The 10,880-nt window shown below is 39.0% G+C and overlaps 1 protein-coding gene across 1 annotated transcript; it reads right to left on the reverse strand.

The window, feature by feature from the left end:
• Window positions 1-553: 553 nt before the first annotated feature.
• On the reverse strand, window positions 554-6,521 carry LOC143616210 (GDSL esterase/lipase At1g28610-like). The gene is made up of 5 exons (XM_077089105.1): window positions 6,134-6,521; window positions 5,828-6,052; window positions 2,317-2,465; window positions 1,948-2,224; window positions 554-959 (listed from the first exon to the last, which is right to left on the reverse strand). Exons 1-5 carry the CDS (start codon window positions 6,432-6,434, stop codon window positions 685-687), a joined length of 1,227 nt encoding a protein of 408 aa, XP_076945220.1. The 5' UTR covers window positions 6,435-6,521; the 3' UTR covers window positions 554-684.
• Between the last annotated feature and the right edge of the window lie 4,359 nt (window positions 6,522-10,880).

A 10,880-nucleotide genomic window follows, 5' to 3' on the forward strand; every position in this document is an offset into this window, starting at 1 on the left:
TAAACAAGCATTTTATTCTCTTTAATATTGAGTACGATATTACTATATATATTTTTTTATTTATTTAAAAAATTAACAAATGTTATGTGATTACAAGGTATAGGGTGCAGTTTTTGGTGTATTTCATATAGTTTCTTTAAAATATGTAATCGATTAACAAAATAAACCATATGATTTGCGTGTACATAATTCGGTAACTTAACGAATTTAGGAATCCTCTAATTAACTTTTATGTGGTTTGTTGATGTTATGGGAGATGTTTTCTTAATTGTCTTTCATTAAATTTAATATTGCTTTTAAAACGCTAATGCCATTGCACTCGTTTGTTTTTTCTTTCCTTTTTATTTATCTATTTATTTTTTTGAATTGAGATTTAAAATTTGAGTAGGTTTGGGCTTGGCAAAAGCTAGGGGTTGGGCTTGACTTGTACATGTAAGAAGACTTTAAGGTTGGTTGGTTCAGTTTGTGTAAGATTGATGTTTTCTGTTCCAGTTCGGTACACATTCTAAACACAAAGAAAATCAATAAAAGTATCCAAATAGGTGTTCACCGATACATAGAACTTAGAAGAGGATATATGCTTATATACATCCAGCTATATTACATTGCATCGTATTAATTAAATATGAATCACAAATTATTAACAAAACCTATGCAATTCTTTACACGCTTCATTTACTTACGCTAGAAGCTTTGAACTAAGCTTGACGACGAATCTCTTGCTTGTACATGTGATGTAGGACACAAAGAATGAAATTGTGGTGTAGTATATGTTCCTTCGAATAAACTCTTGAAAATCACCTTGTATGCCGCTTCTGTTAAGTGCAGGCCGTCCCAATTAGCATACGTTTCGGGTTGAGCGCAACTTATAATTGAGGGATCGCCACACTCTACCAGCGAGTTATAGTTGTACGGTCCCCCGCCTCCACAACATGCTTTTAGAGCTCCATTTGTGAATCCTATAATATTTCATTCCAAAAAAATCACTTGCGCATCTTGACCATTAGTTTGATTAAATAGCACTGACTTTAAGTAATTTTAAATCAATTAGTGCTTAACACACCCCTTTGACACAATATATTTCAATGTGGGCTGTTGTGGTTATAACTCATAAGTATGAGTATCAGTAATATTGGGTTAAATCTTGACTCTATGAGGTTTAAAAGAGAGTTATAAAATATAAAAATTAAATCAAAATGTACGGTATTTTATATTGAAAAAGTAAATTCATTATTGGGCCCTTTAAGTTCCATTTTCTCAATTGTTTTGATATAAAGCTAAAACAGATTTATAAACTTCTAGTGTGTCCTTATTTGTCAACTCTCTGATATATGGGCAATGAGAAAATTAATTAGTTTTTTTACTTTTTTCTAAAAAAAAAGGTAGAAAAATTTTATATGTATTTAAGAGTTAAAAATGATTGGTCTACATTTATATGAACATTTTTTAACTACAACAGTACAAGTAAAAAAAATTAAAGTTTTGCCATGATATAATGTTTAATCTTTTTTTTTCTAGCAAAAAGAACCTTTTAGATGTTAGCAGTTACTGAATTTAGTAAAAAGAACCTTCCCCCCCCCCCCCCTTCTCTCTATGTTTATAATGAATGTACGCATTCCTTCACTCTATGTACATATACCATCCTCGATACACATTTATAATTGTGTAGCCACCCTCTTTCAGCCCATGTATCACACTCTATATGCCCGTGTGGCCGTACATCGGCGGACCCACATTATAAGTGTAGGGGTCGGTCGTATTCTATAAAAAAGGTTTTTTAAGAGGTAATAATATATGTTAACATCTCGTCCGGCCCCTATAAAATTTTAATGACGACCCTCTTCCGACCCGTGTGAAATTTTTTTCTAGGTCCACCACTGTGACCATATATATGGAGGGTGAGACAAGCATATTGGGATACATTTAGCCAATGTCGTTAATAAGTACCGTATTTTTCTGGATATCGAAAAAATTGCATGGCAGCGTTGTAGTAATCGGCATAGATGATATTGACTTCAGGATGAACTTCTCGGATTTGATTTAATGATGTTTTTAGCAATTCATTGTGGTATTCAGCAAAATTGTTCAGCATGGTCATGCAACCTGTTGTGTTATCGTATTCTACTTCATCAGAATCATAGTAAACCGTTAAATATGCAGCCGAGCATCCAATCGGTAGGTTTCCTGGGACAACAAGCGTTTCTGCCCCAAACTCAATGAGTTCCTACATGTCACATATGAACTAGTTACATTTAATGCATCTAGCAATGTACTTTATGTGGTTATATATACTTGTACTTGATCGCGAATACCTACATTAATAGCCGAGACGATGGTGTTAATAACAAGAGGAACAAATGGTTTGAGTTCATCAATGGATTTTCCAATCATTACTGCGTGATTGTAATCGTTTCCTCCAATCTCTCCCATAAGAATTAAGGAATTTCGAAGAAAGTTTTTACAATCTGTAAATAAACATTTAAATATCATAACTCAAACAAACTACTTTTATTTATAAATATATAATAGATTGAGATGATATGATATGATAAAAAATTAAGTTTAAACTTGCAAATTGTAGTTACTATGTAACTCCAATTAATAGTTATTAATCTAATAATACGGTTTACCTCGATCATCATTTTTTCAACAACTAACAAATAAAGCTGGCTACCTATGTTAACCCAATAACAAAAGACGACTTCATACGCCGACAGACATCGTTAGGTGGCCCAAACCCACAATCTCATGTTTCGAGAAAAGCTCGCTGCCCGAATTCCCATTGCGATAAAACTCGGTTGGGATCAGAGTCGAACTTAAAACTTTGCGGTTTTCAACCCAAATCTCCACTTCCCCTCTAATGTTAAATGTGCTAAAACTTATTGGCACGGTTTACCTCATCAATCATCTAATATTATTTTTAAAAATAATTAAATAAATCTAATGTGTTATAGAGGGTATTTGGGTTTTACCACCTGTATGCTTTCGTATGGATGAGTTTTTTTCCAGAACTGGAGTAACTTGGAGACGCTTAAGTTGGGTCAACTGACGGTAAACTTTTGCCATTAGGTTATTTTGTATGAAATACTAAGACAATTCTATGTTTGTTTTGTTGGCTATTATATAAAAATATTGAAGCAAATTCTTTTAAATTATATCATTAGTTAAGATTTGAGAATCTAAGATAACCCTCGATTAATTTTGTTTATTTTATAAATTATTAATTAACTTAGGTATTAACTACTAAATAACTACAATGATAAAACACAACCTAATTAATTATAATTAAGAACTAATTTTTATTATTTTGAAATTAATGAATTAATCTTTTTAATTGACTATATAATTTAAAGGGACTAATTTATTAATAACAGGGCTCTACAAATTGATGAGTGTGATGACTAAACAGAGAAAAAAAAATTTACCGTTTTAAAAAAATAATTAAACTTTTAATATATAACTTTGATACAAAGGTTATCTTTTCATATGTTATTTATTTTTGAAATTTGTAACACACAGAATTCTTATTATCGCGAGAAAATGGGAAATCTTTACTTTCGACTATTTCAGCAACTTGTTGAATTATTAAAACGTTATGAGTTATAAATTAGAAGATATAATAAAAAAATGTTAAAAAAGAAAGTTTTAAAATGCTAAAATACGAAATAGTGGAAATATTTAGTGTTATCTGAAATCGATTACTGTTTAGTTTGATATTATAAATATATGTAATAGTTAGATAAGATATCCAAATCATAATAGCAATAATTTGACCCTTTTTAATTACCTTTCGTCTTTATGTTAATAAACAAATATTCTCTGTGGCTCAAAACTTAAATGGCCATTCACTAATGAAACTTTTTCAAAAGAAAGAATACAACTTTCTAACTTTATTATTTTTTGTAATTCAAGTTAATATTCAAATTTATTTGACTTTAATTGTCTGTTAGTTTTATATAATTTACTATAAAACGATTACAATAAAGTGGCAGGTAAACGGGCAACAAGCTGCGTCGCAACCCCCTTTTGAACAGCAAAGCCAATCCTGCTAAAAACGAAGCTTTGAGAAAGAATACGGTAGTTTAAATTAAATAACTGGTCACATGTATAATTGTGTTTTCTTTTATAAACAAATCAACTACTAAAACAACACGGTAGTTAAACCCTCCTATCATCACTTAATATAAACAATTTATAGATCCCAAACAATTTGATACTCAAACTTAATTCGCAAATGAACTATAACTCCTACACCAGCTACCTCGCCGAAAGCTCAAAAGGATCCAAAGTCTCCTTAAAGATGCTTTAAACCGGCACGTTGCAGCGTGGTCGTGGCGATAACTTGGTTGAGTTCATTACTCTACCGTCAAATATATATTTTGTAAGTTTTGTGCGACTTGTGAAAGCATAAAACCTTTATGACCTAAGTTAAAATAAATGTATTGTGCTTAAAAGTGTAACTAGAGACGTGAAACTAAATATTTTGGTGGGCAAATTGAAAATTTTAAATTTTCCAACTTGCCTTTTATATATCTAACAATAATGTTCTTATGTTGGATTGGAACCACTCATACAAGTCCTTCTAATTTTTTAATGACAAATTATTACACTAATAGTCTCACCATTTGAGAAGTTGTTGCTTAACAAACATTTTGATACCATTGTTCTACAAGCTCTTTGTTGTTTGGTCTGAGTGTTTTTTGTCCGGCATATTGAATTGGTGAAGCTGAACGATGATTTTATCGGATTTTCAAATTTACTATCTCAGTCTTCATAGTTTGTCTTAGAATGATAACTTTATAAATGCATATAAAAAATATATTTGTTTATGTTAGTTTTAAAATTATTTTAATTAAAAAACAGGAAGCTTGTAAGTATTAGTCTTTTTTTGTTTAATAACTATAATTAAGAGAATAAAAAAGTAAAGCCCGCACAAAGTCGTTATCACTACACTTGTGAAAATGGAATATATCAAGTTAACATGTTGATTAATTCAAATATTCTTTTCGGTTGGTGATGGTTATTGTTGCCAAGGTTGGTGGGTGGATTGCAACACATAAACTTCAGTCACACGGTTGGTAAACAACAATGGTTTCTCAAAGAACAATAATATAATTGCCCTAGTTGAGTATATTTAAATCCTCTTTGCCTGAATCGACCGGTTATTACTTATTAGTAAGATCAGTTGGTCAGGCCGGATTTCAATTTTTCTTTTTTATTAATAGAGATCGATTTGAGATGTTCAATTTTTTAATATACCTATAGAGCGGGTTAGGCTGCAATATTAAAAGAGAAGAAGAAAAATTGATTATGTATTTTTTTTAAACTAAGAATAAATATATAGCAAAACTAAGTCATAAATTAGGAATAAAACAATATGGAAACCTAATTCAAATATAATAAGGAAACTAAATAATATATCAACTTACTTAATATTTATGGTGAACGCAGTGGGCGACAATTGGCAGGGTTTTTGGGCGATAATAGGCTATAACATCGCCCCTCTAAAAGTAGCTTTTTTTTAATGGTGTGGGTGGGGGGGGCATAGATTTGTCGTCGATGTATGTTTGAACATAGTAATAAAAAGTTAAAAGGGGGCTGCAAATGACGATAACACCACTACACCCTTAAAATAAAAATCACTCATATGCTGACGCGCCATCACGTGTTAAATACCCCCCCCCCCACCCCCACCACCACACACACACCTTACACACCATCTAGTTACATATACATAATATTAGTATTAAACTATTTTCGTTCGGATTTCGAAATTGATCAAAAACACTCGTAAAATATGCCAAGCATATAGGTTAGACTCGGTTACCTGACCCATTGCTGCAAACAGAAGGCAACCAACTTTTGAACCATTCCAACTCTATACCCAAAGACACATTGGTATATTGATTGACCACCCCATGAGCTTCATGGAAAGACGAATCCAAAGCGGTCGCACCTGCCACAGCAAAATTCACTCCTTGCCCTATTTCAATCATGCTATTTTTCCAAATAACCTCGGATGGCGGTATCATCGGCATCTCAAGACTCTCAGCTTAAACAAAAATATTACAAAATGGTAAATTAACTATATATGTGTACATATGAAAAACCAAGTGTGTTATATATATAGTACCAATAAAATCGATGATAAGGCGGCCATCGGAGCACCGACCAGTGGGTTTGTGGAAGAATGTTTCACCATAAGGTGGAAGCAAGAAATGGGGTGGTGCACTGTTTAATCTAACTGAGAATTCTTTTAGGTTTCCGGTATCGGCTAACGAGTCTCCAAAGCTTATGATCGACGTATAGCACGCGTTAGCGTGTAAGGTAGTACCGGTTAATAACAATATCAAGAAAGGTAGCATGGGGCAAATGGATGATGAAATAGCCATTGAAGGTTTATTATAGTTAGCAGCTTGGTGCTGGTTATGCATTTATGTTGTGTCTATATTTATAAGTGGGAAAAATTAAAGAAAACAATAGTTGCGCGCATACAAGACATGCACCGAGTTCATTGTGAAATTACGGATTTGCCCTTTTGTATGGTAGGTGACACAGTCAAACAACGTTCTAACTACTTTTATTCATTGGGAAATTTTAAATTTAGCTTATTAATACTTTATTTTTAATAGCTAGATACACTATTTTAGCTATATGTTTTGCTTCGTATGTTAAGTGATAATGTGATATAGACTTTTGAAGAGGTAGGTCCCAGCAGAGCCCAGTTGGACCCGCAAGACTCACCTTGAACAGGGACGTCTGCGCAATGACCAACTGCTCCAGCAGGACCCACCATGCTCACAGAACCTTACGCGCAGTACGCCAGCTGTACCTGCAGGGAAAGCCTCCCAATGGTGAAGTACCCCGCCTGTTCCCGCAGCTGCGGATACAAGCCATCAGGGAAGGCTACCCGCACTAACAGCAAGGCTACACGCACAAGGCATTAGCTACTTCAGTAGTCACATGAAGGAATGAGCAAGGCGGGAATACTCCCGCCCAAATGAGCCAGTCCGTATGCTTCTGGAAGGTCTTTCGTACTATACCTACTAAGGTATGGGCGGAACAGATAAATTGACCAGAGCAGCTCATGAACCAATCACAGGGTGACAGCTCACCGACAACAATACGAGGAGGAGCACCCTCTAGTACTGTTTGTCACTATTAGCCGCTGCCTACTCACCAACCCTTACGAGGGGACGTGCGCAGCCTACAGTTGGTGGAGCAGTGCGTAGCCGGCTGTAAAGGAACAGTATACAGCCGACCTTTACTGTTGGCCGTAGCCTACCCACCAACCAGCATGGCCTGTGCGTAGTCCACTGTTGGTGGAACAGGAATACTATTCAGCCGGCAGTACCTTCTAGGAAACCTACCTTCGGCTATAAATACTCCAACACCTTGGAATGGTAAGATCATCTGATATCTCAATCTTATCTAGCAATCTCTTAATATACACTATATTCAGAGCAATCTAGTCTGATTCTCACGCCGGAGGGTGGTCACAAGGAGGAACCCCCCCTTCTCAGTGACGAGCTTACTGTGTCTGTTTTGCAGGTCCCCTGAAGAGCAACTTTCTGCTAGACCTCATCCTCGTGGGAAACATTACTTAACCCCCAGATTATCTATAATCTGTCCAGGGTTCACTTAGTGTTTCTTCATTGGCGCCATCCGTGCATAAAAAGCTAGAACTAATTCTTAGTCTTTTCAAAGTTTCTGAAGAAATGGTTAACGTTACTCCGGTCCCAAGACCAGTAAGTGACCAAGAAACCCCGGTGACCACAACCCCAGTAACTGGGAACACCGGCGGTTATACAAATCTTACGAACACTACCCCGGCTAACCAAGCCGGGGCAAGTGCAGTAAATATTCCATTGGGGTTCACTGATGCCCAGTTGGAAAAACGAACAAGGGTCCCTCGCCAAACACTAGATCAAGTGAAGGCGTGGGCCGAAGCACGTCAAAGAGAGTTCCAAGCTGAATTGGATGAACGCTTGCGTTCAGTTCAACCGGCTGATGAATTCGGTAGTACTCGCCAACACCTCAATATGAACAGTGAGTGCGAGTACTCAGACGACGAGAGGGAAGAATCCGATACCGACGCAAACCCTCGCCATAAGGCGAAAGGGAAGCGTAAGGAAACGGACTTCCAACCAAAAAGGAATTTTGGGGAAGCTTTTAAACCAACAAATGCGGAGAGAAACCCGCGTGACTTCTCCAAAACCTTTAGACCAACTGCTACAAATGCAGGAAAGTCAAAGTTCGCAAGGGACATTGCGGAAGCAATCGCCCCGAGAAGTGCCAAACAAATGTCCAACATTGGCACTTATGATGGTCTATCCGACCCAGACGACCATTTGAACAGGTTCATTGCGGGGCAACCGTCAGTAACTGGACGGAACCCACGTGGTGTTACATGTTCCAGATGACTCTGGTCGGAGCGGCCAGGGCATGGTTCGATCGCTTGCCGGTCCACCACATTTATGATTGGGCGGACTTCCAGAATAAGTTCAGCCAGCACTTCAGCCAACAGAGGAAATATACTGAAGAACAGTGGACGATCCTCAATTGCGTTAGAGAGGAGGATGAATCTTTACTAGACTTCATCACCCGTTTCAATTCCAAAAAGCTAAGTCTCGGCAGCATAAGTGAAGATCTTGTTCGCGCCGCTTTCATCCAAGGCGCCGAATACCCAGAGCTTATCCGCACACTGACGGGTAAGGATGGCATGCCATCAACATGGGATGCCATCATGACGGCGGCAAAGCGCTTTGCCGAGATGGAAAAGCAACTGGGAAGAGATCTTCCCCAGAGTACACACCTCTACACGCAGAGGACAAGAGAGAACAATGTCCGGATCGCCCGGTAGAACAAAAAGAGGAAGCTAGGTATCTGGCAGTCAAGGGTAAACTTTGACACCTCATCCAGCTCTCACCCTCTTGTTGGCGGAAGAAATCACACACACCCTTCAAGCCAAAAGCACAGGTGGACGCCACTCACCAAAAGCGTCACGGAGATATTCGCCACTGAAAAGCTACCGTGGCCAAAAGCTCCAATGATCCGGCAGCGACCTAATGCGGATCAGAGTAAATCCTGTGACTTCCACGGGACAAAAGGTCATGGTACGGAAGAGTGTACATCCTTGAAGGATATTATTGAAGCATTCGTCAAGGATGGAAGGCTGGCACACCTGGTGGCATCAATCAAGAAGGGAGGAAGAAATGACAACCGGTACCGAGGCAACGGAAGAAAGCCCGTTGACATCAGCATCAACATGGTTCATGGTAAGATCAGAGGAAGAAAAAGGCGAACGACAGAACCATGTGCGTGGATGGAAGCTGAGGTGCGCTTCCCGCGAGTTCCAGGAGGACCCAGCAAAGAAGGCCCTATCGTCATCAAAAGCCAGCTGGGGCACTACATCACTTCTCGCACTCTTGCTGACAACGGCGCCTCGTCAACGGTGATGTACAGGCAGTTCTTTGACAAGCTAGATGACGAAGACAAGGAACGCCTGGAAACGATCTGCGCCTCGATGGAAGGGTTTGATGGCAGCACAAACACCTCCCTGGGTATCCTATCTTTCCCCGTCACTCTTACGGACGGGAAACACTCCCGCACAGAAGATGTGGACTTTGTCGTGATGAGGAAGCCACACCACACATACGACATTCTCTTCGGGAGAGATGGGATGGCAAGATTCAACGCCGTGGTATCCTCAGTCCACGGCATGATGGGATGGCCAACAGCTGAGGGTGTAGCGATGATCACCGGCATTCCCCAGGTATGCATCGCATCTGTCTCATCTAAACCCAAACCAAAGATGGCTAAACCAACCATCACCGAACCAGAAAAATGGGCCTTCAATGGCAAGTACCCTGACCAGGCCGTCACCATTGGCCCGACAATTGTTGATCCCACACGCACCCAACTCAAGCGCTTATTACAAAAAAACGCTGACATCTTCGCGTGGACACCAGCTGACATGACTGGTGTACCCCGAAGTAAGGCAGAGCATAAGCTCAAATGCGATTCGGCTGTTACGCCGATCGTACAAAAGCGCAGAGTAATGGGGCCAGAACAAACTAACGCGTGTAGAACCCAAGTCAAGGAACTCCTTGACGCAGGTATCGTACGCGTTAGTAGATATCAAACTTGGGTTGCAAATCCCGTTATGGTACCGAAGAATAACAAACAATGGCGCATGTGCATAGATTTCAAGGACTTGAACAAAGCATGCCCCAAAGATTGTTATCCGTTACCCGAAATTGATCTTAAGGTGGACTCGTTGGCACCGTTCCGCCTTAAATGCTTCCTGGACGCGTATAAGGGGTACCATCAAATCCACATGGCCGTTGATGATCAGGACAAAACCGCATTTCGGACGCCCGATGGCACATTTTGTTACCAAATGATGCCATTCGGACTTAAGAATGCCGGGTCCACATACCAACGCCTGATGGACAACCAGTTTCATGCCCAAATTGGGAGGAACTTGGAAGTCTACATGGATGACTTGGTCGTCAAAAGCCCTGACCCAGAAGCGATGTTGAAAGACATCGAAGAAACTTTCAACACGCTCAGGAAGATAAACATGAAGCTCAACCCGAGCAAGTGTGCCTTTGGAATGGAAGAAGGGAAGTTCTTGGGGGTCATCGTCACTAAAGATGGCTTTAGAGCGAACCCTGAAAAGGTCGAAGCCATTATCAAAATGGAATCACCTACTACCATCAAACAGGCTCAGACATTGAATGGACGACTAGTGGCACTTAATCGCTTTTTGGCAAACCACGCAGAAAAGTCGTTTCCTTTCGTGTCAACGTTGAGAAACTGCTTAAAGAAAACGCACTTCCGCTGGACACCAGAAGCGGAAGCAGCTTTTCAGGAGA

The sequence above is a fragment of the Bidens hawaiensis genome, unplaced genomic scaffold (genome assembly GCF_021521415.1).
Source record: "Bidens hawaiensis isolate Kalapana, Puna unplaced genomic scaffold, B.hawaiensis_p1.1 tig00046176_1, whole genome shotgun sequence".
Classification (NCBI taxonomy): Eukaryota; Viridiplantae; Streptophyta; class Magnoliopsida; order Asterales; family Asteraceae; genus Bidens; species Bidens hawaiensis.